Source organism: Hibiscus syriacus, unplaced genomic scaffold (assembly GCF_006381635.1).
Source record: "Hibiscus syriacus cultivar Baekdansim isolate YM2019G1 unplaced genomic scaffold, ASM638163v2 tig00110403_pilon, whole genome shotgun sequence".
Classification (NCBI taxonomy): Eukaryota; Viridiplantae; Streptophyta; class Magnoliopsida; order Malvales; family Malvaceae; genus Hibiscus; species Hibiscus syriacus.
This window is the reverse complement of record NW_024062723.1, coordinates 1,070,873-1,095,221: the sequence shown is the minus strand read 5'-3', so window position 1 is coordinate 1,095,221 and position 24,349 is coordinate 1,070,873. Positions and strand designations below refer to the sequence as shown.

Genomic DNA, 24,349 nt, shown 5'->3' with positions numbered 1-24,349 from the left:
TGACCATAAAAACAAAATGTATTAAATGCAGTGAGGAAATTGAAAACTTTTAAAGTTCAATGAGCAAAATAGGAGAGAGTAAAGTTCATTGATGAAATTTGTAATTTACCCATATAAATATTAAAAGATATTATTTATATTTACCAAATTTGTGATTTGTGGTATAAATCAGTATGGTCAAATATGTTGAATATTCAACCATGGGGGGGACACGATAGAAACGACGAATTCAAATCCTTGGACTGATCGACATTAATAAATCAGAACAGGTAAAGTCGATGAATAACTGCAATATTTCCTCCATATGATTGTTGTCGGAGTCAACCTAATCTCCATCTTCAACTAGGTTACAATTTGTTATTAGGGTTATTATGGCTTCCCAGATTCTAGTTTGCCTCCTCTTTGTTGCAGCCATGAGTGTTGCTGTACACTGCAATTCTGAAGGTATAAATATACATATTATATGATTTATTACAATTAATGGTGATTATGTTGTCTTAATCCCTGTAATAATTATTACAGGTGATGCTCTTAATGCCTGGAGAGCCCAACTGATGGATCCGAACAACGTTCTTCATAGCTGGGATCCCACACTTGTTAACCCATGCACCTGGTTTCACGTTGCCTGCAACTCTGAAAACTCCGTCATTAGAGTGTAAGTGCATGTATGTATGTACGTACGTACGTACGTACGTATGTATGTATGTATGTATGTATGTATGTATGTACGTATGTATGTATATATATATGTGTGTATATATGTGTGTAATGTGTATGCATGTATGTATATGTATGTACTAAAATGGGGTTTCGATTGTTGAAGGCACCTCGGTAATGCAAATTTATCAGGGCCTCTTGTTCCTGAACTTGGACAACTTGCGAATCTTCAATATTTGTAAGTCCAGTATTTTAAAATTGGGTTTATTTAAGTAAAAATAAAAAGTTAGGGGGTTTATTTTGGTACACTAAAAGTTCAGTGACTAATTTAGTAGAAGTAAAATAGTACAAGGGTGGTTGTAGTATTTTAACCAAATGTTCCGATTGGCAGGGAGGTATCTGATAATAATCTCAGCGGCAGCATTCCAACCGAGATTGGTAACTTAACGAGCCTTGTGAGCTTAAATTTGCAGCATAATCAACTTACCGGCCCTATTCCTTCATCTCTTGGAAACCTAGTTTCTTTGTCATTCTTGTAAGTTCATATATGCTAGAGTATATTACACGTTTAGTACTTAAAATATTAGTTTTTGTCTATTTTAATATTTAAACTTTTAATTTTTTTAAAATCATACTTAAAATTAGGTTTTTGTTTCATTTTAGTACATGTTCAAAATTTAACATTATGTTTTGAAAAAAAATTAAAAGTTTAGATACTAACGAACCAAAATTGATAGTTTACGTACCGAACGCGTTAAATTTTTAACATTGAATACTAAAATGAAACAAGAACTAAACATTAAGTACTAAATGTGTAGTTTACCCTGGTATTAATTGTGTATATTAATGACAGGAAGTTGAATGGCAATAAACTCAGTGGCGTAATTCCACCATATTTGTTCCTACTCATTCAAAGAGGCAACTTGATCGTTATGTGAGTTTGCATTTTGCACATCTTTTACTAATTTATTTTCTCTTTATATTTTCGTTTTAGCTCATCGTCCTTATCGTATTTTTACATCAATTTTACCCTTAAAATTATTTAATTGCATCATTATACCCTACCCCTAACTTAAAACCTTAGATTGCAAACTCTAAGTTAAAGTTTATGGTTTAAGGCTTATGGTTAAGAGGTTATGTAGTTATGATTTAGGGTTTAGGATTTATAATTTAGGATTTTAACTTGAGGATAATGTATATAATGATGCAATTGTGTAACTTAAAGAGTTAAATTGGTATGAAAATACGATAAGGAAAAATGTGATAAATTGAGTCAACTATAAGGGCGAAAGTTACCCTCTTACCTTTCGTTTTTTTATACTCCGGAATTTATGAAAAAATTGAAATCTCTAATTGATTTTGGCCTTACAAGAGAGTGATTGTGTATCAGGAATGTATCAGACAATATGTTTGCAGGAACCGTTCACCGAACAAATCTTACCGGTAAGGGTAAACTCGGTGTTACATGCCATGTAACGGTGTTATCAAGTGAAATTTTAATTTTAATTTTTATTAATTTAATTTTCTAATTTAAAATTTGATTGGTTTAATTTATCAATTTAATAAATCCCCTTTGTTTGTTGTATAATTTGCAGTAACAACAATAATCCAAGATCCCAGAGCCTCGTAGAGTTTCAAGTAATACAAACTTATGATATGAACCTTCTTCATGTTGCTGTTTTTTTTATCTTATATGATTCAATTGTACTTTTCCCTTATAAATAAATGGAACAATTGCAGTTTTGGCCCTTTTTTAAATAGCTAATTCAATTTAAGCCATTTTAAATTTTAGTACAAACTCTTTAGCTTTTCCCTTGCAAATTCTTTTGATTTTATTTTAGCCTCCAATACTTGCTTCATGACTTCACCCCAGATCATATGATGATTTTTTTTAATCTCGTTCGTAAAGTTTATTTAAATAAATATGGGTAAGAATCTCAATCTGAGGTTATTATAAATTCTATATTTAATATGTGGTGGAATAGACCCAAAGTTGAATTAGAGGATATGTTCTCATGATTTGGGACTAATTTTGTTTTCTTCTTGGCAAAAAGGCATATACACGTACTTTTGGAAAAAAAAACTAATGTGGTCTTTCAACTCGGATAAACTCAATGTGATCGTTTGATCAATGTTTTTTTTTCGTTGATCGTTACAATACTGGTGTGTCAATTTACGGTGTTGACGTAGTGTTCTACGGTGCTAACATAACAGTTCATCTGTCATGTTTGAGTTATCAATTTAGTCCATCTGCCATGTCATCTGTCACCATGGGTTATCATGTAAGCATCGTAGATTGTCACGTCAGCTTCATGAACCGTCACATCAACATTATAATAGTCAACGACGAAAAAATATTGGTCAAAGAGGTCCACTAAATATATTTTATGAATTGAAGGATCACACTAAAAAAATAATACGAAAGGATATTAGATTTTTTCAAAAGTACATGAAGCTATGATGTTTTTCCCCTTTTGTTTGAAAGCTTTGTTAAATATTCTTTGTGGATCTTGAAAAAGCAAAGAGGTTTAGTGCATGCTAGCTTATAGTGTTAGAATACTCGACGGCATCTTCTTTGTCTTGCATCTTTATATTCTGTTCTTTATTTGCCTCTTTCAAAATCTGAATTGACATGTTAAAAATGTACAATTTGAAACTATGTATGGGAAGCTTTAAGACAAGGGTTCAATTTGAAGGAGGGAAAATAAAGGTGTGTGGGGAACCTTGTTGGTCCATTTACATTTCCAAATTGCACTATCAAAGGATCCATCCCTTTTGACCCCATGCTCTTTGCTTGCTTTATGCAATCTCATTATGTCCATCTTTGCCCTATTTTACTTCATTTTGTTTCTTAGGGTAAAATACACAAAGGATATTGTTTTATTAATTACTTCGACTATTAAAAGTTATAAAATCGTTCCCTAACTATAGAATGCTACTTCGTTAAGTCCCTCGACTATTAAAAGTTACAAAATGGTCACCTGACTATTCATTATGTTCCAAACTCGTCATTTTCCGTTAAAAATTAACGGTTGTTTAAGCTGGACGTTAACATGATGATTGAGATATGATAGTCGTTTGAGATTCTAGGATCATATTTTATCATATCACAGTCAACAAAGTAACGTTTAGCTCAGAATATTGCCCACTTTTTAACGAAAAAAGACGAGTTTGGAACATAATGAATAGTTGAGTGACCATTTTGCAACTTTTAATAGTCGATGGACTCAACAAAGCAACACTCTATTGTTAGAGGACAATTTTATAACAAAGCAACACCTTATAATCGGGAGATCATTTGTGTATTTTACCCCTTTTATATTGTCTCAAAAATCATTTCCGATAAGTAAATTATATTAGGATATATTTAAGACGAAAATTTCAATCCCAAATATGAACCGTAAAACAAATATGAAAGATTCCAAAAACGAAGGAGTAAATCTCAAATTTTTACATGGCAGAGGGGCTAAAACCAAATTAGACCGACAAATAATAATAAAGGTCAATGGTCAAAAATTGACCGCCAAAAGTATCAAAAAGAACAAAAAATTTATGGGGGTGGTAGTGATTACACTATCAATGGTCCGTGTGGAAAGCCTTTTCATTCTCCTTTTGTAGAAGAAGAAAAATGAAGGACATAGCCTTTTGCAGTTTGGTCCCTCCTTTTTCCAAATCTATGATCGAAGGAAGAACAAAAGATGCAATGCAAATATAAGGTGCTTTAATGTTGGCCTTGTGAAGTCACTTCTTTTAATAATAAAGTTGCCATCATATCTTATCTAATCTTTCACTTAACCCAAGATTTGAAAAGGTGTTTTATGTGTCCATATTATTTTGATTTCCCATATTTCAAATTATTATTATAATAATATAATATTTTCAATTATTTAACATTAAATGTTTTACCTTGATACTTAAATTTGTGACCTCGAATAATAACAATAATTTTTTTTACTACTGAAGTCACTCAATTCGTGCGTTTTACATCTCTTAAACATATAAGAGACACATATCTATAAATTAAAAAAATGATATGTAAATATAATAAAATATTCATATATAACAATATAAAATTACATTAACTCAAAATTTTCATAATATATTATATATTAAAGACAAAAAGGAATCACATCTGTTGTACTTTTTAATAAAATCAATGTAGTTTTGGTATTATTTTTTTCTCACGCGGTCCTACAACTTAAAAAATAAATCTAATGTGACCCTTTGATCAATGTTTTTTGTTCGTTGATTGTTACATGATGATATAACAGTCTGTCTGCCATGTTTCAATTACCAATATAATTCATCTGTTATATCATTAATCAGCATAGACTGTCACATCAATATTATGAACCGACACGTTAATACCGTAACGATTAACGATAAAAAAATTAGTTAAAATGTCACATTAGACTTATTTTTTAAGTTGAAGGGTCAAATTAAAAGAAAAAATAATACTAGAATCACATTATTATTTTTAAATTACAGGAACCTCGACGCTTTTTTGCCTAAATTAAATCAATGTTTATATAAAAATGTAGACTTCAACCTCTCCATAATCATAAATACGAAGCTGTAAACACAAGGAGAAGCAATTGCAAAGTGAAACCCCAGTGAAAGTGAAGTCAAAACATTACAAGGAATGGAGCCCTAAAGGCCAAAGCCATTTCAGCATCATCAAACACATCAAAAGACGAGTTTCCATTCACATGCTATTCATTATTTTTTGTCCCTTATTCGTTATTATTAATATATTAATTACCAATATTATATTTATAAACAATAATTAATTTAATCTCAATAATAACCCGTAAAAAATAAAATTGCACATTCTATATTGTTATAAAAATTAAATTCAATTAGTTGGGCACCGACAAAAACGACAATAAAAGAATTGGACCAGAGCAAGAAATTGGGAGTCGGTGATGATATTTGGTACAATGTTGTAATTTTACCAACCATTCTGACACAACATTCAAGGACACTGATGTTTCAATTTCAATGTCACAATTGCATTATGGCTGTCCTTTGTGCATGCCACTGAAGGTCATAGTTTGGAGATTGAATAGAAAATTTTTAAATTTAAAGATTGTTTTAGAATAAATATTATAAATTAGGGACCTCCTACGCAATTATCTCTTAACTGTTTAACTAAAACGTTTGGCTCTCGGCCTCTCAATAAACGAATCTATTTAAGGACTAAAATAATAAATGATGGACCCGTAACTAATTACTTTATTATATTATTTTAATCATGTCAAAAGAATAATATTGTTTTTAAAAATAATATATATTAGTTAAAGTTTTCTCAACTTTATACTAGCGAATATTTTGGCATAGGGACCGAGTTAGAAAAAAAATTGGTCGTCGAATTTAGAAATTATATAAAAAAAATTAAAGAGAGAAAATTGAATTTTAAAATTTTTATTGTTATATATTTTTAAAATATTTTTAAAATATTTTTAAAAGAGATGTTATTTTTTATATTATATATATATATAATTTATATGAATAAAAATGAAAATTTTAAAACTTTTGAGATGTGAATTGACAACCCTTAATACATATCAGGTCCGCCAGTATTTTGGCATAAATAATTCAATTAAAAGAATATGAAGCACAACATGCAGCAAAAATAACATATTTTATTGGAGAGTCAATGAGTTTTTTTTCGTTAGTAGCTTTATTTTATAGGGTAAAATACATAAATGGTCCCCGACTATAAGATATTATTTTATTAAGTCACTTAATTATTAAAAGTTATAAAATAGTATTTCGATTACAGAGTGTTGCTTTGTTAAGTCTCTCAACTACTAAAAGTTATAAAATAGTCACCTGACTATTTATTATGTTCCAAAACCAGCCTTTTCTATTAAAAATATACAATATTCTGACCTAAACAATAACATGTTGATTGTGATATGATAAACTTTGATCCGAGAATCTCAAACGATTATCATATCTTAGTTATCATGTTAACGTCCAATTTAAACAACTGACATTTTTTTAAACAAAAAATGATGAGTTTGGAACATAATAAATAGTCGAATGATTGTTTTGTAACTTTTAATAGTTGAAGTATTTAATAAAGTGATATTATACAGTCGAGAGATCATTTGTGTACTTTACCTATTTTATATATATTATTGACTAAAGAATTAAAAGTGGCTCCAACAGAGTTCAAAAGATTTGCCTATGCTCTTTGGTCTTTCCCTCACTCCATTACTTTCATTGCATGCAGTCCGATATATAAAAATATTGACTCCAATTTTAATTATTTTTTATTCAACAGAGTAAAAAATATTTAATATTTAATTATATTTAATTTATTTAGCAGAGAATGTAATTTTCGGATAATCGAGTTATAGGTTTTATTAATTATTGTAATAATCAAAGATAACCTAAGCTACTAAATCATGTTGGTAACAAGAAAAAAAACAAATAAAATTAATAGTGACATTTGGTACAATGTTGTAATTTTACCAAACATTCTGACACAACATTCAAAGATACTGAGATTTCAATGTCACAATTGCATTATTGTTGTTCTTTGTGCATGTCAATTTTTACATTGAAAAATTAAAAGAATTTTCTCTCTCTATATATATTTGTTACAATCAATTAATTATATGACCTGCTTGAAATTTTTGAAATTCAGTGACCCATTTATAATCCTATTATAAGTAAGAGACATGTGATGTATTTTACCTTTTTATTATTTGAATATGCACAAGACAATAAAGATAATTTTCAATTTTCTAACATTAAACGCTCACACTAAGGTTCTCCATTATCCATACCAGTCTGGTTTTTGGCTCCGACAGAGTTCAAAAGATTTGCCCCTGCTATATTTGTCTTTTCCCCACTCTTGCATGCAAGCTAATATATAAAATTCTGAATATATATATATATATTAAATAATCTTATAATATTTTCTAATTATAATAATATACCCTACAAATATAATTATATAATTATTTAAATTTAAGATCTCAGAAGATAATAAAATTCTCTTTGATAATTTGAAATACATTTAAATATATATTACTTATATCTCTCCATCATATGATCTTAGAATTTGTTCTCTTTAAAAAATTTGAATTCGAGTACTTGCACTTGTATAGTGTATATACATTGTAAATGGTTAAAAAAGATTATGAACAAATATTACCGATAATTACTCTAATTTTTCAATGTTCATAAAATAAATGGATAAATTCATAATTAGACCCTAGAAAGTGAAGGAATATAAACTTGAACCCCGTAGAAACACCTTGTAGCCAAGCCAAGCTGTGAATCGGGGAGTGTGTATTGCACTGTAGAAGATGCTCCCCGCCCCCACGTGAAACAGCCCCCCACTCCATTCATTAAACCCAACCATCCTTTTGAAGGGCTCTATAAATTCTTCCATCGCACCGAAGCCTCTTGTTTCCATATGCTTCCCTTTGCCTCTTCACAATAACCAAAATATTTATATATAAAAACACCATTAGAGTGTTGTTCAAACCAGTGATAATTATGACGATGGCCAGTCTACTGCTGCTTCAAGTTCTTGCAGTAACTCTGTTAAACACATTGGCAAATGCGAATGTAGAAGGTGATGCTTTGTTTGCTTTCAGGAGAGCTGTTAGAGACCCCAAGAAGGTCCTGCAGAGCTGGGATCCCACCTTGGTCGATCCTTGCACTTGGTTCCATGTCACCTGCGATGCCGATAATCGAGTTACTCGTCTGTAAGTTACTCGATCTCATTTGCGAGTGTAAATACGAATATGTAATAACAGTTAATTTACTTCATGTTGAACATTTGCAGAGATCTTGGAAATGCAAAGCTGCGGGGCCGTTTAGTGCCCGACTTGGGAAAGCTTGAGCGCCTTCAATATCTGTAAGCAAATAATTATTTTAGGTCAAATTATATAAAAGGTCCCTGTGCAATGTATTTATATTACTAAAAAGAATCAAATTATGATATAGGGACTAAATTCGTTAGGGACACATAGTACATGGACCCTCTTATGAGATTTGACCTTTTGATGATTATTAAACAAAAGGCATGGATTTTCTTGTCTTGTATGCAGAGAGCTATACATGAACAATATGGTGGGTTCAATACCGGAGGAAATTGGAGAATTGAAAAGCTTAGTGAGTTTGGATCTTTACCATAATAACCTTACAGGCTCCATCCCTGCGCCCCTTTCCAAGCTTTCAAATCTCAAGTTCATGTATGTAATTGACTAAGATTTTCCCTCTTGATTTTACTTTTTTTTAGGACATCAGTTAAAATCGGAACGATACGGTCGTCGTTAATGCTTGTACTGATCTACTGTTCATTCCTTGCAGGAGACTGAACAGTAATCTACTGATCGGAAGGATTCCGAGACAACTTACACAACTCCAAAATTTAAAGATCTTGTGAGTCACATGTAAAAGCTTTGTTTAAAACACTACCGGTCCGGTAGAGATTTCGATTTTATTATTGTTGTTGTCCTTGTTTAATACGGTTGTGTCGTGTGAAGCAGCGATGTATCGAACAACGATTTGTGCGGCACGATCCCGACGACGGGTGCCTTCTCTAAGTTTAAGGAGGAAAGGTACACGAGTGACTTACAATTTTGCTAATCAGATTGTTGTTGCATAAATGGTGGATTAATGTTTGATTATTATTATGATTATGTTGCAGTTTTAGGAATAACTCAAGGCTTGAAGGGCCTGAGCTGATGGGGTTTGTGAGATATGATACAGGAGGGTGCAAATGAAAACATTATAAGTTATATAACCAAATTTCCACATATATTCTCTTCATATATGGGAAATGCTCTGTGTTGTAACACAAAAGATGTCATCTTTGGAGGCCAATTGCATCTCTTTTTGGGACATTCTGTTTGCAGCGCGAACTATATCTTCAACCTGCACAATTCATGTATAAATTAACAAACTTTATCTATAGACTTCGTGTACGTGTGTGTATATATATCATAATGGTAATTGTAGAAAGAACATGGAGAAGTGGAACCTCCTGTGGCACTGCCATTCTCTTGAGATTTGCCGCATGTGGCATAGGAACATCAGCTCCGGCGATTCTCTCAACCGGCACATCAAGATATACAAAGCTCTCCTCCACAACACTTGTACCGTGAACAAAGTATACTGCATAAATATATACAAGGTCCCATGTATATATATATATATATATATATTTATACACGTTAAGCAGAAATTTAAATGATTTTAAGAGAACTCGAACCATATTTCAGCACCAACACCATGCTGTGGAAACGCTTCTTCAACTGTGACCAATCTGTTGGTTTTCCTGACTGATTCATTAATTGTGGATCGATCTAGCGGCCTAATCGAACGCATATTTATGACCTGCATTTAACAAAGATCAGATATTGCACTTCTCAGTAGAACGGTCAAATCAAATTGAGCCTTGTAAGGGCTTGCGCTACTTTGAGTTGTAATTTTTACCTCAGCATCGATCCCATCCTTTTCAAGTATCTCAGCTGCCTGAACAACAAACAATCTCTTAAATGTATCTCGGATGATAACTAGGCATCTGCGTATCCAAACAGATATTGCATACAAGACATTCCTTAAGAGAATAGCCCACCATTTTCGAATAAGCATCAATAGTCACATGCTTTCCTTTTCTCTCTATCTGTTAAAGTAGTGGTTAAAAACTATATGTATATGTATTAAACTGCAGCTTCATGAGATCGGAGTTACAGCAGAACCGACGGAAGCAGAAACATGGAAATAATAATGCTAACAGCCTAGTGAGTAAAATTTCAGGTGCTCTATAGCATTTACCTTAGCTTTACCAATTGAAAGGCAAAAGTTTGAGTCCAGAACTTCATTGGAAATCTGGAACGATTCACCATATCTGAAGCAGAACGATTATATCGAGTAGCATCAGGCATTAAAATTCTAGTCGACGGCGGACCAGTGGAGTGGGAGTCGATACATAAAGAGTCGTAGTTTACTATATCACTTACAACAACTCATTCTCAAGGAAAACAACTGGGTCGGGATCTCTAATAGCAGCTGTGAGCAGTCCACGAGCATCTTCGGCATTGTATGGTGTCGGCACTTTCAACCCAGGGCAAGTAGCATACCATGCAGCATAACACTGAAAAGTAACCAAGACAAAACAATCAAACGAGCTTCTTACTTATTGAAAATAAGCTAGATTTCTAAAATATGGAAGCAAGTAAACAATAATTAGTACAACGTAACTTGATTTTTAACCTCGGAAAGCTCTGGGGAACCAGAGGAAGTAGACGAATGTAAACAAACCAAATAATGGGTGCAACTAACAGTATTAAGAAACCAAACCTGAGAGTGTTGGGCACCAACACCAGCTGCAGCACCATTGGGACCTCTCAAAACTATGGGTACAGAAATCTGGCCAGCAGACATGTGGTTTGACTTTGCAGCAGAGTTGATAATGTGGTCAATTGCCTGTAGTAAAAGAAAATGGGATCGAAAACAATGTATCAGACAAAAATTTCAGATAAAAAACAATGTGCAACTCCAAGGAGAAAATACAATGCAGGAACATTCATAGGATTCAGCATACATAAATCACATCCAAATCTTCTCTTTTGAACATTCCAATTCTAGTATCTTATCATGAAAGTAAAGGTTAAACATATAAACCACCTACGTTCCTTCAGTACACTAAGATTCAAGGAAAAACATTACTTCATTCATTTGAACTAGTTAAGTTCATTGTCTAACACAAAGCATGTACATATGATCTCCTTTTTCACAACATGTATATGGTAGCACAAAATAGTAATAAAAGTGTACATAAGCAGAGATTCGAGTTGGAACTCTCGGACCTGCAAGGAGAAGTTAAATGTCATAAACTCCACAACAGGCTTCAGAACGTAGTAGGCCGCACCAACTGCAATCCCAGTAAAACCAGCCTATGAAACCAGATATAAAAGACAGATTATGCAAGGCAGCACAAAAGTAACCTCAGTAATTGGAGTATCAAGAACCCTCTCGGGTCCATACTTGTCCAGAAGCCCCTTGGTTATCTAAAGAGGTGGAAACAAAAGCCATCTTCAGATGAAATCAGTATTTTCGCAGAGGTTGCATGCAGCGGCTAGGAGAGCTATTGGGAGATTCTTCCTATATGAAGACATAAGCTTTTATGCATTTTGGGACAATTCATACTACCAGCCTATGTTTATGCTGCAGCAGTTTGTGGTGCGGGCTTCAAAGGCCCCTCATCATAATACCAAGCAGAATGAATGTCATGTAATTTTTGGATTTGCAAGAGAAGCCCCTCGATCTTCTCATCCCGCCGATATTGTCACCGTTGGAATGATATTGTTGTTCTATGTTATCATGAAAGATCCTTAGATCTTTGTAAAACTAAAATAACTAGTATGAATGAATAAATAAATAAATTAACTCGTCGTTAAAAATTTCCACGTGACATTTTTTATGGGTAAACTATATCATTTATCACTTAATTATCTTCTCGCTCCTGTTTTAGTCATTAAGTTTTAAACATTTTTAATTTAACCACTCAACTTTCAAATTGCTCATGTTTTAATCACTCTAATTTATTTTATTAATAATATTTTACGGCATGATTTTTTATTATTTTATTAATATAGAATTAAAATAAAAAATAAATTTAAAAGTTGGAGTGATTAGATTAGGAGTAATTTGAAAGTTAAGTAATTAAATTAAAAATATTAAGTTTCAATGACCAAAATAGGAGTGAGAATGTAGTTGAATGATATAATTTACCCATAAAAAAATATCAAGCCGCAACAAATTCGCTAAGTTTTAATGATGGGTAGTAAAATGAAACAAAAATTAAACGTTTGATAAAATTTTGAAAAAAAATAAAAATTTAAATACTAAAACAAGACTGAAATTGATAGTTAAAGTATTAATACGTAATTTATCTAATATTATATTATTTACGAATCGATCATAAAATTCAAAATTAAAATCGAAAAAGGACTCATTCGTCATATAAAACAAAAATGAGGCAGCATAAGATAAATTTTCCATAATTTCAACCCTTCATTTCCGTCTCTAGTATCCTCTGTTCTCTTTCAACCCACTCTTATCCACCAGTTGAGCTCCAGATATTTCCCATGGCGGCTTCTTTCGTGACCCTGGTATTTCCCACTTTGTCTTATCTTATTATGGCTTGATTGTTTCCCCTTTTTTCATTATCTTATCAAAACTCTTTCTTCCTTTGCAGTCAAATGTAGGTTTGCTTTCAGGTCCAAAAACCCTATCAAAGAATCAAACGCCATCGCCAACGTGCAATGCCCTTAAGCTTCCTCGAAAGCTCTCGGTTTCGTCTTCATCTTCATCGCGCTTCTTCTCTGGGTCATTTCGTCTTCCCTCTCTGAATTCAACCCAGACTAATCCCCGTCTTCTCCGCCATATTCGGGCCAGTGCTGAGGTCAGAGGTTTTGGGTTTCCCTTATTGTTTACTAGTAATCCCATACGAATTGTAAATTTTGAAATCGTGGTAATAAAGTATTGATTTTTTTTATATGAGATTGTAGGTGGAACCTGTACAATCAAAAATAACAAACAAGGTGTATTTCGATGTAAGTATTGGAAACCCAGTGGGTAAACTAGCTGGAAAAATTGTGATTGGATTGTACGGTGACGATGTGCCCCAGACTGCTGAGATTTCCGTGCTCTTTGCACAGGTTTTGTATATTGTTTCCCCCTCTAATTGACTTGATTTTGAGAACATTGTTGTAATTTTGGTGTTAGCGAAGCTTTTGAATTGGTAGCAGTATGTTCATTTTCGATTATCATCTGTTCTTGTAGGGGAGAAGGGTTTTGGTTATAAAGGCTCCGCTTTCCATCGTGTCATTAAAGATTTCATGATTCAAGGAGGGGATTTTGATAAAGGAAATGTGGGTATTCATACTCATTTACCTTTTTATGCTTCATAATGCGATTGAGCATGCTTTTGCGCTGTTAGTTCAATGTAAAGGCTTACAACTCGTATTCATAGTATTTAGTGGCATAAGAGCCAAATATGCTGCAATGAATTCAGAAAGATTAATTTTTCTAAAATCTGGCCTTTACGATCATACTGAAAGTTGTTAGTAAAAATGAAATTTGTTTGCCTTGTTACTTAGTCTGGCAAGCATAATCTCCATGTTTCATGTAGATAAAGTATGCCACACTTACTCTCTTTTCTGATGTTGCAAAAAGCTACATCTCTGGTTATCAATTGGGATATCTGTGGTGCTCTTGGTATATTTTCGGGATTTATATATGGATAAATGTGGGGGTCTTAATTATATCTGGAGACTTGTTCACCTTAATGTCCATTCCAAATCCACAATGGTGAACTTAGGGGCCCGTCTGTAATGTTGGCCTTAATGATTTTAGTTTTTTCTTTGTCCGTTCTTGGAGTCTCGCATGGAATATGCTTCTGTTAATTTATTTTCATCTTTATTTTATATTGAATATTTGCAATTTCATCGGCTGATTCTTTAAAAAGTACTATTGGCATCTTCCAAGTAGATCCGGAATGTAGGCATTTATCCTATTTCTAATGCCCAATAAAGCAATGACTTTTTCATTTATCATTTATTTATTCAGGGAACTGGAGGCAAAAGTATATATGGACGTACCTTCAAAGATGAAAACTTCAAGTGTAAGTTGATTGTTATTATCACTATAGAAATTAAATCGGCATATCCATGTTTTTGCAAGATTGTGGCAGCAGAGGTCTGGAGGATTTGTTCTTTGGGATAATCTAACTTATCAAGTTACTATCTCTTTTATCCTCTTCCCTTCTTCAAAGATTTGGGCAGCATCTCGAGCCATCCACTATGCTGTTGATTAAACCTTAGTTTGTGGGGAACTAGTGGACAATGTTTCCAAATTTCCGTCTAATGTTTGCTGTTTAAACTGCCTTTGATGCACACTTCCTGCATATTTTCTGAAACATAAATTGTCTTGCAGTGACCCACGTTGGACCCGGTGTTGTTAGTATGGCAAATACTGGCCCAAACACCAATGGCAGCCAATTTTTCATTTGCACTGTCAAGGTATGTTGATTCCTGTTCAGTTAAAGATCGTTGCTACTAGCACACGAGTTTTAGTTTCGGGTTTAATGTTGTCATCATAGTTTTACACACACTGGCATTTGTTGTGATGGTTGATGGCTATGTTTTAGTTGACAAATTGCTAATAGAACATCATCTTGTTTATTATCATCTGTCGTTAAACCTCATCGCATATATTACATTATCACTAATAAAAAAATGCAGAATGCGCCTTACCACTAAGTCTGGAAAGTAAGATCATGCACGAAAACAAGCATAACATAGCCAAATCAGCAGCAATAAATCCATAAGATCAAAGTAACGAGCAAATACTACTGATTCTGAACACTCATCAAACTTCATCACAGATATACATTATACAAAAGAACTTATGTATCTATACTGCTCAATCCAAAACCATCTTGAGTACAGTAACGAGTTATCATGGTCGCATGTGTCTGATGCATGTTGGCTTTACGTCGATAATTTATCATCTCCTATTAGCAATAACCAGGAGCTATTTCCAATGCTTTCTTTTAGCCTTATGGTTTGATTACAATATTGTATAGCTGCTCATTAAATACATGTATTCATACTGTTGGAAAATCGCAGACACCATGGCTGGATCAAAGGCATGTCGTATTCGGGCAGGTTTTGGAAGGCATGGACGTTGTTAAGCTGATTGAATCACAAGAGACTGATAGAGGAGACCGTCCTAGAAAGAAGGTGGTTATCAGTGATTGCGGTGAGCTTCCGATGTCCGAAGTCTGATTCTAGCTGTTCATCCTTCGTCTTTTTTTTTTTCGATCTTCGGATTAGTTTACCCTATATAAAGGCTCTAGTTTAAATGAATGTTGAGTTTCTAGAGAAGGGTTTTATTTTCTTTATCTCATGTATGAATGAATTCAATGATGAACTCTCTACTCAAAAACATTTTGAAAATGACTGAGCTTCTTTATAATAAATTTCAAAAATATCTAAATTCATATTAATTGATTAATAGGTCGATTATCGATAATTATATTCAAAATGTAATATTATATCCAGAAGTTTCAAGTTCGAATACATATTTATAATGGGTGTTCATACTTTCATTAGTAAGTGTTAAGTCTTTTAAACATATACTACATTATATACTAATAAAAATATTATCATCAATTTAGACACACAATAATGTTATAAAAATTAAATATAATTGGTCTAATGGCATGAGACATTAGATTATTTAAACAATGTTGAGGTTCGACTTTTAATGTTTGTGAATGGAGTAAATTAGATTGAAAGGGAGATTTTTATCTCTGTAGTATTCGATTTGGTTTGGATTAATGAATTTGATATCGATAATTATAAAAGTAAAAAATTTAAATCTACGATTTTAACATAATAAATGGACTAAAAGCAATATCGTGGACTTGAGAAAGGTACGTGAATGACTAGTAGCCAATGTTGACTACTCAATGAGAAGCAATTAATTGACGTAAACTACTTCACTATAATGGAAGAAGGGTTGGGGAGAAACTATCACCAAACTTCCCACTAGAATTAATTTTGTTTATTTGAAAATATTAATTTTTCACACCCTTATTCAAAAATTATATTAATTTTCTAAATCAACTAATAATCGTTATATGGTTCACTTATTTTTGGTCTAATTCTGAATATCAACCTTTACTCTTCCTATCAATAATTTGAACTACCGCTTGGACTCCATCTCCATTATTCGATGACATTGTCTCCGAATTGCTTAACGTTCTTCAACTTTCATCTCCATTCCTCTGTTTTCTTCCTTTTACTCCGAATTTCCTTTTCCTTCTTTCTTCTAATCCCACCATGTCTTTCATCGGAGAGGCTGCTCTTTCTAAGCTTTTGGAGCTGTTGCTCGGCAAGTCCATCGATGCTGCTCTCAACTTTGTTGCTGATCACCACCAACTGTACGACCAGCTCAAGGAGTGGAAATCCATATTGCCCGATATCAAGGCAGTGCTGAACCACGCAGAGGAGAAGCAGATCCAGGACGAGGGTGTGAAGAGTTGCTTGAAGATCTCCAACACTTGGCGTACGATGCAGATGACATCTTGGACGAGTTTGTCTATGAACAGTTACGTCTCAAGCTCGACAAAACTCAGGCTCAGGCTCAGGCCAGCACTAGTATGGTACGGAAACTCCTTCCTACCTGCTGTACCGGTACCAATTTCACTCCGTCGTCATTTCAATTTAAAAAAAGCTATGATTCCCAAGATGAAAGACATCACCGCTAGACTCAACATTCTGTTTACACGAAGTAGTTTGGGGTTGAGTGAAATATGGCCTCAAGCTGCAACCTCCGATCGAAAGAAACCGGCCAGGCTGCAACCTACTTCCGTGGTGGATGGAGCTGTTGAGTACGTTGGTAGAGACAACGAGAAACGAGAAATGCTTGATTTGCTAAAAACTAATAAAACCGATGGAGTTTGTGTCCTTTCCATTGTTGGCATGGGAGGGATGGGAAACAACTCTTGCTCAGTTTGTCTACAATGATGACAGCATCGAGAAGTCTTTTGATCACAGGGCCTGGGTATATGTTTCCGATGACTTGATGCTGTTAAAATAACCAAGACTATTTTAAAAATCAATCGATCCTTCCTCACCTGATGAGAATGACTTGAATCAATCGATCACAGGGCCAAAGTGCATTCACAACTTCACCTCCCTTGGCAAGTTAACGGTGTACAACTGTGGGGCAGACGTATCCTTTCAAGAGACCGTTTCCCTACCAGCCTTACATCACTTGTAATCTCGGGCGCACCCAAGATTTAATGCTCACTTGTTGAATGGGGATTCCATAGACTTGCCTATCTTCAAAATCCCTCCATTGGATGCTTAAATGTGGTGTCGTTTCCCGAAGAAAGGACTGGAATGATGCTGCCTCCATCTCTTATCTCTATCCACATTAGTAATTTCAATAATCTGGAGTTCATGTGCTCCAGGGGCTTTCAGAACCTCACCTCTCTTGAACAATTGAAAAATCAGCGAATGTCCAAAGCTCACATCTCTTCCGGAAAAGGACATGCTTCTCTCGGATTGTCCGTTGTTAAAACAAGAGTGCACCAGCCTTAAAGGGAAAGAATGGTCCAAGATTTCCCACATACCAAAGGTTGTACTCGATTGTAAAAATTTCATCCGAGAGAAGTAGATTGAAAGTCTCCATTGTTAAAAGGTCTTTCCATTGGTGGTTGGAAGAGGTGCACAAGATTGGTAGTTTCAGCCCCTGCAGAGACTTGAAATCAAAGAGTGCGAGAGATTGATAGTTTTAAGACACAGGTGAGAAACCATTTTAGAAATCAAGTAATTTCATAGCCTTTTCTGATGGACATATATGATTATTCTCCGGAACAAGATGATAATAACTTATGCTACTTTTGCAGGTGTTTAAGAAAGTGTTGTTTTCAAAAGATGGTTTCAATAAAAGCAATGAAGATGTTCAATTGATCTGCTTTACTCAGATAATGGTAACTGTGATCATCTTTACAGGTTATCTGAAGTTTCAGTGTGAGCTTTCCAAGTTCAGATTCTAACATAATGATATTGCAGGTTATTCATTGATGATTGACAGATGCTAGGATATGCACTTTTGTTTTCAACATTTTAGAATCGAAAAGAATCTTGGCTTGCATATTATGACCCTTCAAGACCTTGCAGATACATAGAATTCACATACTCATATCGATCACATATTCAAATCTGACACTCATATCGGATTCCGAACATGAATGATACAAGTATAGCTCCATTATTTATCCCCTTTTTCTGGACAAATTACTCTTGCAGATGTTTCTGGCATGAACAGTGCAACATTCACAGAAAGAGTAGCCAAAAGGCCTTAAACATTGGAACCACAAGCAAAGCTTCAAAGCACAACTCTTTATAAACACATTGTTCCAGAAAATGAACATATGAATATCTCACTGTAAATTTCTGGGATTTTGTTATATACTATGTACATTCCAGGAATCATTCAATAATGGTGAAATTTCTCCACGTCTAGTCTTTAAACATGATTTACTTTCATTCAACAATGATTGTGCGAATTTTTGAAGGTACTAGAGCCTTTATATTGAGTTTCCGATGTCCGAAGTCTGATTCTTTCTGTTCATCCGTCGTCTTTTTTTTCGATCTTCGGATTAGTTTACCCGATATAAAGGCTCTAGAGAAGGGTTTTATTTTCTTTATCTCAGGTATGAATGAATTCAAGGAATGATGAACTCTCCACTCAAAAACATTTTGAAAATGACTGGGCTTCTTTATAATAAATTTCAAAAATATCTAAATTTGGATTAATTGATTATCGATAATTATATTTAAAAATGAAGAAAAATAAATTTCCAAAAAAAACATTACATGACACAAAATAAATTATTTATTTCACGAAATCTGAAGGCAGATAAAAAGTGGGAGGGTGCAATAATTCGAAGGACTGCGACCTCTTGCCCACTTTCCTCGACTTTTCCTACCAGTTGGACTCCATCTCCATTATTACATTGCTTAACGTTCTTCAACTTCATCCATTCCTCTGTTTCTTCTTCCTTTTACTCTGAATTTCCCTTTTGCTTCTTTCTTCTAATCCCACCATGTCTTTCATCGGAGAGGCTGCTCTTTCTAAGCTTTTGGATCTGTTGCTCGGCAAGTCCATCGATTCTGCTCTCAACTTTGTTGCTGATCACAAGCAAGTGTATGACCAGCTCAAGGAGTGGAAATCCATATTGTCCGATATCAAAGCAGTGCTGAACCATGCTGAGGAGAGGCAGATCACGGACGATGGTGTGAAGAGCTGGTTGGAAGATCTCCAAGATTTGACTTACGATGCTGATGACATCCTGGACGACTTTGCCTATGAACAGTTACGTCTCAAGCTCCACAAAACTCAGGCTCAAACCAGCACTAGTAGGGTACGGAAACTCTTTCCCACCTGCTGTACCGGTATTGATTTCACTCTGTCTTCATTTCAATTTAAAAATTACATGATTCCCAAGATGAAGACATCACTGCTAGACTCAACAGTCTGTCTACACGAAGAAGTAGTTTGGGGTTGAGTGAGATATTGCCTCAAGCTGCAAGCTCCGATCGAAAGAAACCGGTCAGGCTTCAACCTACTTCCCTGGTGGATGGAGCTGTGGAGTATGTTGGTAGAGACAATGAGAAGCGAGAAATGCTTGATTTCAAAACTAATAACTCCCATGGAGTTTCAATCCTTTCCATTGTTGGCATGGGAGGGATGGGGAAAACACTCTTGCTCAGCTTGTCTACAATGATGCCAGCATCGAGGAGTCTTTTGATCACAAGGCTGGGTATGTGTTTCCGATGACTTTGATGCTGTTAAAATAACCAAAACTATTTTACAATCCATAGATCCTTTCTCACCTGATGTGAATGACTTGAATTTACTTCAAGTCAAGTTGAAGGAGAAGTTATCTGGAAAAAATGTCTTAATTGTTTTGGATGACCTTTGGAACGAGAGTTACGTAGATTGGACCATCTTACGGTCTCCCTTCGGAGCAACAACCAAGATCATTGTAACTACTCGCCTTCGAATGTTTCATCAACTGTGGATCCAATGAAAGCTTTTCACTTGGATAAACTATCAGATGAGGACTGTTTGTCCATATTTTGTCAGCATGCATTAAGAGCAAGAAATTTCGATGGACATTTTCAATTTAAACAAGTTGGAGATAACATAGTGAGAAGGTGTAACGGCTTACCTTTAGCAGCCAAAGCCATGGGAGGCTTGTTATGCACAACTAATCTTAGTGAATGGAAAAGATCGGAGAGCGAGATATGGGACTTACCAGAAGATAAATGTGGCATAATTCCAGCATTGCGATTAAGCTACCATCATCTTCCTTCTCATTTGAAATGTTGCTTTGCATACTGTTCCATATTTCCTAAAGATTACGAATTCGAAGAAGAGATAATTTTGTTATGGAGTGCAGAAGGTTTCTTGCAACAAAAAACTAAACTTCCATTCAAAGATCTGGGAAATCAATATTTTCAAGATCTAGTGTCAAGGTCATTTTTTCAGATATCTAGCAAAGATGAATCACAATATGTAATGCATGACCTTATCAATGATTTAGCTCAATTAGTTGCAGGAGATATATGTTGCAGACTGGAGGAAAATGAGCAACAAATGTTTTCACATCGTTGTCGCCATTCTTCTTATATTATCAGCAGGTATGACACGGTGAAGAAGTTTAAATCATTTAATCAAGCAAATTCTTTGCGTACCTTTCTTCCGTTAAAGCAAGATTGTTGGCATCCTTATTACTTGACGAATGTTGTCTTGGTTGAATTATTGCCGAGACTTGGCTATTTGAGGGTGCTTTCTTTGTGTAGATATTGGATCACCGAGTTGCCTGATTGTTTGGAAAATTTGAAACATCTACGCCACTTCAATCTTTCCCATACTCAAATCAGATGTTTACCTGATTCCTTATGCACTCTTTATCATTTGGAAACTTTTTTGTTGAAACGGTGTTCCAAACTTCAAAATTTACCCTCGAAGATGGAAAATCTTGTTAATTTACATTATCTCGATATTAGAGGTGCGGACTTGATAGAAAGGATGCCTTTTGGAATTGGAAATCTAACCAATCTTCAAAGGTTATCTGATTTTGTTATTGGTGAAGGTGATGGACATCGCATTGGAGAATTGAAGAATTTATCAAACCTCAAAGGTGATCTTTGTCTTTCAGGGTTAGAGAATGTTAATGGTCGAGATGCATGGGAAGCCAGGTTGAATAAGAAATCGGGTATCAATAATTTGGTACTAGAATGGAGTGGAGACTTTGAGCCTACAAGGAAGAATCAAGTTGAAGAACGTGTGTTGGACTCTCTTCATCCTCCCAAAAAGCTTGAGCAACTCGTCATCAAGAATTTCGGTGGTGCAAAGTTCTCTACTTGGATAACAGATTCTTCTTTCAGTAATTTGTCATCTTTGGAGCTACGCAGTTGTAAAAACTGCAAATCACTACCACCGATTGGAAGGTTGTCATCGTTGAAAGGTCTTTCAATTGGTGGGTTGGTTGAGGTGCGAAAGATTGGTAATGAGTTGTTTGGGAAAATCAGTCAGTTGCATTTGCATCTTTAGAGAGTTTGTCTTTCGAGAATTTGGTACTAATGGAGTGGAGACTTTGAGAAGCCTACAAGGAAGAATCAAGTTGAAGAACGTGTGTTGGACTCTCTTCATCCTCCCAAAAAGCTTGAGCAACTCGTCATCAAGAATTTCGGTGGTGCAAAGTTCTCTACTTGGATAACAGATTCTTCTTTCAGTAATTTGTCATCTTTGGAGCTACGCAGTTGTAAAAACTGCAAATCACTACCACCGATTGGAAGGTTGTCATCGTTGAAAGGTCTTTCAATTGGTGGGTTGGTTGAGGTGCGAAAGATTGGTAATGAGTTGTTTGGGGAAAATCAGTCAGTTGCATTTGCATCTTTAGAGAGTTTGTCTTTCGAGAGTCTACCAAACTGGGAGGAGTGGGATGCTTGTGAAGGTGATGAACAAGTTTCAAAGTTACCCATGCTTCGTAAGCTTTCGATAAGACATTGTCCTCGATTGTTGGGAAGGTTGCCAACCCGTCTTCAGTCCTTGCAGAAACTTGAAATCTACGAGTGCATGAGGTTAGTAGTTTCAATTTCAAGTTATCCATCACTGCGTGAATTAAGCGTGGAAGGGTGTGAAGAATTGGTGGATGAATGCCCATCTTCTTCACCAGGGGAGGAGGTCACCTCTTTGCAAAGTGTGAATCTTTCAAGCATTTCAAAGTTTAGTATTGCAGCTGAGAGGAGAATGTTGAGGAGAATGGAACTAGTAAACTGTGAAGGCTTGGTTTCTTTTACAGAGAGTAACTTCCCCCCTGCTCTAAAAGAACTTACGGTTCGGGGTTGTGAGAATTTGCAATACTTGTTTGATGAGAGTATGAGTAGTAACACTTGTCTTCTTGAGGTCTTGTACGTTGATGGCTGCCAGTCTCTAAAATGGTTGTCTTCAAGGGGTGATATATGCAATCGGCTTCAATGTCTCCGAGTTTACGACTGCCCAGAGTTGAGAAGCTTATTTTTAAATTCCAAGTTACCCGTAATGCTTAAGAAGCTGTCTATTTCGGACTGTCCGGTGCTGGAATGCATAGCCGAAGACTTCCATGAAACCACTGATCTCGAAAGGATTCATATGTATGCTGTTGGAAATATTAAATCTTTACCGCGAGGAATAGACAAGCTCAGTCATCTCCAGGAGATTTCTCTGATTGATTGTTCAAATCTGGTGGCTTGTTTCGACGAAATTGGGTTGCCTACCACAAATCTCATAGATTTCACAGTTTGTCAAATGTGAAAACATTGTAGCCCTTCCAAAGTGCATCAGCAACTGCACCTCCCTTAAGAAGTTAGTGGTGTCCCACTGTGGGGCTGATAGATCCTTTTCAGAAGAGGGTTTCCCTATCAACCTGACATCACTCCGAATCTTTAATGCACCCGAAATTTATAGCTCACTTGTTGAATGGGGATTCCATAGACTTAGTTCTCTTCAGCAACTCTTAATAACAGGTGAAGAATGCTCAAATGTGGTGTCCTTTCCAGAAGAAAGTATAGGGATGAGGCTGCCTCCTTCGCTCACCTCTATCCGGATTTCGAATTTCGATAATCTGGAATTCATGTGCACCAAGGGCTTTCAGCACCTCACCTCTCTCGAAGAATTGCACATCACAGATTGTCCAAAGCTCACATCTCTTCCGGATAAACACATGCTTCTCTCGCTTGGGGAGTTGGTTATTGAGAGTTGTCCATTGTTAACAGAAGAGTGCAGGAGAGTTAAAGGACCAGAATGGTCCAAGATTTCCCACATACCTTACGTTCGAATTGATGATGAATATTTCATTCCGAAAGAAGTAGATTGATAGTAAAGCTGCAAAATTTGGTTTTGATTTCTCCACACTTAAATCACAGGTGTGAAACCATTTAACATTGGTTGAGGTGCGCAAGATTGGTTATGAGTTGTTTGGGGAAAATCAGTCAGTTGCATTTGCATCTTTAGAGAGTTTGTCTTTCGAGAGTCTACCAAACTGGGAGGAGTGGGATGCTTGTGAAGGTGATGAACAAGTTTCAAAGTTACCCATGCTTCGTAAGCTTTCGATAAGACATTGTCCTCGATTGTTGGGAAGGTTGCCAACCCGTCTTCAGTCCTTGCAGAAACTTGAAATCTACGAGTGCATGAGGTTAGTAGTTTCAATTTCAAGTTATCCATCACTGCATGAATTAACCGTGGAAGGGTGTGAAGAATTGGTGGATGAATGCTCATCTTCTTCACCAGGGGAGGAGGTCACCTCTTTGCAATGCGTGAATCTCTTTCAAGCATTTCAAAGTTTAGTATTGCAGCTGAGAGGACAATGTTGAGGTTTGCAAACTCCAAACATTTTGTAACTCGTGATTTCAGTTTACTACCAAAAGTGTCGCATGCTTTCACATTCCTTACAAAAATGGACCTGGACCTAGTAAGGTGTGAAGGTTTGGTTTCTTTTACAGAGAGTAACTTCCCCCCTGCTCTAAAAGAACTTACGGTTCAAAGTTGTGAGAATTTGCAATACTTGTTTGATGAGAGTATGAGTAGC

At 35.2% G+C, this 24,349-nt stretch overlaps 7 protein-coding genes across 7 annotated transcripts; 6 read left to right on the top strand and 1 right to left on the bottom strand.

The window, feature by feature from the left end:
* Positions 1–299: 299 nt before the first annotated feature.
* On the top strand, positions 300–2,397 carry LOC120123821 (leucine-rich repeat protein 1-like). Its single transcript, XM_039142644.1, has 7 exons — positions 300–444; positions 523–655; positions 824–895; positions 1,049–1,192; positions 1,511–1,591; positions 2,048–2,100; positions 2,253–2,397. Exons 1-7 carry the CDS (start codon positions 372–374, stop codon positions 2,285–2,287), a joined length of 591 nt encoding a protein of 196 aa, XP_038998575.1. The 5' UTR covers positions 300–371; the 3' UTR covers positions 2,288–2,397.
* A 5,716-nt stretch (positions 2,398–8,113) lies between these two features.
* On the top strand, positions 8,114–9,425 carry LOC120123820 (leucine-rich repeat protein 1-like). Its single transcript, XM_039142642.1, has 6 exons — positions 8,114–8,387; positions 8,468–8,539; positions 8,733–8,876; positions 8,995–9,066; positions 9,174–9,245; positions 9,335–9,425. The coding sequence occupies exons 1-6, from the start codon at positions 8,176–8,178 to the stop codon at positions 9,408–9,410; spliced, it is 648 nt and encodes a 215-aa protein (XP_038998573.1). The 5' UTR covers positions 8,114–8,175; the 3' UTR covers positions 9,411–9,425.
* A 28-nt stretch (positions 9,426–9,453) lies between these two features.
* On the bottom strand, positions 9,454–11,807 carry LOC120123925 (pyruvate dehydrogenase E1 component subunit beta-2, mitochondrial-like). Its single transcript, XM_039142711.1, has 11 exons — positions 11,763–11,807; positions 11,637–11,699; positions 11,499–11,585; positions 10,990–11,115; positions 10,650–10,783; positions 10,465–10,537; positions 10,243–10,312; positions 10,123–10,157; positions 9,899–10,023; positions 9,668–9,779; positions 9,454–9,561 (listed from the first exon to the last, which is right to left on the bottom strand). Exons 1-11 carry the CDS (start codon positions 11,805–11,807, stop codon positions 9,454–9,456), a joined length of 978 nt encoding a protein of 325 aa, XP_038998642.1.
* A 924-nt stretch (positions 11,808–12,731) lies between these two features.
* Positions 12,732–15,611, top strand: LOC120123811 (photosynthetic NDH subunit of lumenal location 5, chloroplastic-like). The gene is given in 8 exon segments (XM_039142636.1): positions 12,732–12,803; positions 12,890–13,096; positions 13,203–13,329; positions 13,332–13,352; positions 13,477–13,565; positions 14,263–14,317; positions 14,629–14,714; positions 15,324–15,611. Coding segments are annotated over 8 exon segments (768 nt in total). The 5' UTR covers positions 12,732–12,779; the 3' UTR covers positions 15,483–15,611.
* A 930-nt stretch (positions 15,612–16,541) lies between these two features.
* LOC120123924 lies at positions 16,542–16,969 on the top strand. Its single transcript, XM_039142710.1, has 2 exons — positions 16,542–16,731; positions 16,779–16,969. The coding sequence occupies exons 1-2, from the start codon at positions 16,542–16,544 to the stop codon at positions 16,967–16,969; spliced, it is 381 nt and encodes a 126-aa protein (XP_038998641.1).
* A 55-nt stretch (positions 16,970–17,024) lies between these two features.
* Positions 17,025–20,861, top strand: LOC120123781 (putative disease resistance protein RGA4). Its single transcript, XM_039142608.1, has 2 exons — positions 17,025–17,265; positions 20,036–20,861. The coding sequence occupies exons 1-2, from the start codon at positions 17,155–17,157 to the stop codon at positions 20,303–20,305; spliced, it is 381 nt and encodes a 126-aa protein (XP_038998539.1). The 5' UTR covers positions 17,025–17,154; the 3' UTR covers positions 20,306–20,861.
* LOC120123923 (putative disease resistance RPP13-like protein 1) lies at positions 20,464–24,225 on the top strand. The gene is made up of 2 exons (XM_039142708.1): positions 20,464–21,774; positions 23,715–24,225. Exons 1-2 carry the CDS (start codon positions 20,464–20,466, stop codon positions 24,132–24,134), a joined length of 1,731 nt encoding a protein of 576 aa, XP_038998639.1. The 3' UTR covers positions 24,135–24,225.
* Positions 24,226–24,349: the final 124 nt, after the last annotated feature.

Bases quoted from the DNA above. Each gene is read 5' to 3' on its own strand.
- LOC120123820 (XM_039142642.1), top strand. From the start codon at position 8,176: ATGACGATGGCCAGTCTACTGCTGCTTCAAGTTCTTGCAGTAACTCTG. The intron at 8,388-8,467 runs GTAAGTTACTCG...GAACATTTGCAG, and splicing joins GATAATCGAGTTACTCGTCT to AGATCTTGGAAATGCAAAGC. The intron at 9,067-9,173 runs GTGAGTCACATG...CGTGTGAAGCAG, and splicing joins CTCCAAAATTTAAAGATCTT to CGATGTATCGAACAACGATT.
- LOC120123924 (XM_039142710.1), top strand. From the start codon at position 16,542: ATGTCTTTCATCGGAGAGGCTGCTCTTTCTAAGCTTTTGGAGCTGTTG. The intron at 16,732-16,778 runs GTGTGAAGAGTT...CGTACGATGCAG, and splicing joins GAAGCAGATCCAGGACGAGG to ATGACATCTTGGACGAGTTT.
- LOC120123821 (XM_039142644.1), top strand. From the start codon at position 372: ATGGCTTCCCAGATTCTAGTTTGCCTCCTCTTTGTTGCAGCCATGAGT. The intron at 896-1,048 runs GTAAGTCCAGTA...TCCGATTGGCAG, and splicing joins CTTGCGAATCTTCAATATTT to GGAGGTATCTGATAATAATC. The intron at 1,193-1,510 runs GTAAGTTCATAT...TATTAATGACAG, and splicing joins CTAGTTTCTTTGTCATTCTT to GAAGTTGAATGGCAATAAAC.
- LOC120123781 (XM_039142608.1), top strand. From the start codon at position 17,155: ATGGAGTTTGTGTCCTTTCCATTGTTGGCATGGGAGGGATGGGAAACA. The intron at 17,266-20,035 runs GTATATGTTTCC...TCACAAGGCTGG, and splicing joins CTTTTGATCACAGGGCCTGG to GTATGTGTTTCCGATGACTT.
- LOC120123925 (XM_039142711.1), bottom strand. From the start codon at position 11,807: ATGTCTTCATATAGGAAGAATCTCCCAATAGCTCTCCTAGCCGCT. The intron at 10,024-10,122 runs GTAAAAATTACA...TGTTAAATGCAG, and splicing joins AGGATGGGATCGATGCTGAG to GTCATAAATATGCGTTCGAT. The intron at 9,562-9,667 runs GTTCCACTTCTC...TGAATTGTGCAG, and splicing joins GAATGGCAGTGCCACAGGAG to GTTGAAGATATAGTTCGCGC.
- LOC120123923 (XM_039142708.1), top strand. From the start codon at position 20,464: ATGGGAGGCTTGTTATGCACAACTAATCTTAGTGAATGGAAAAGATCG. The intron at 21,775-23,714 runs GTGCGAAAGATT...ACATTGGTTGAG, and splicing joins CAATTGGTGGGTTGGTTGAG to GTGCGCAAGATTGGTTATGA.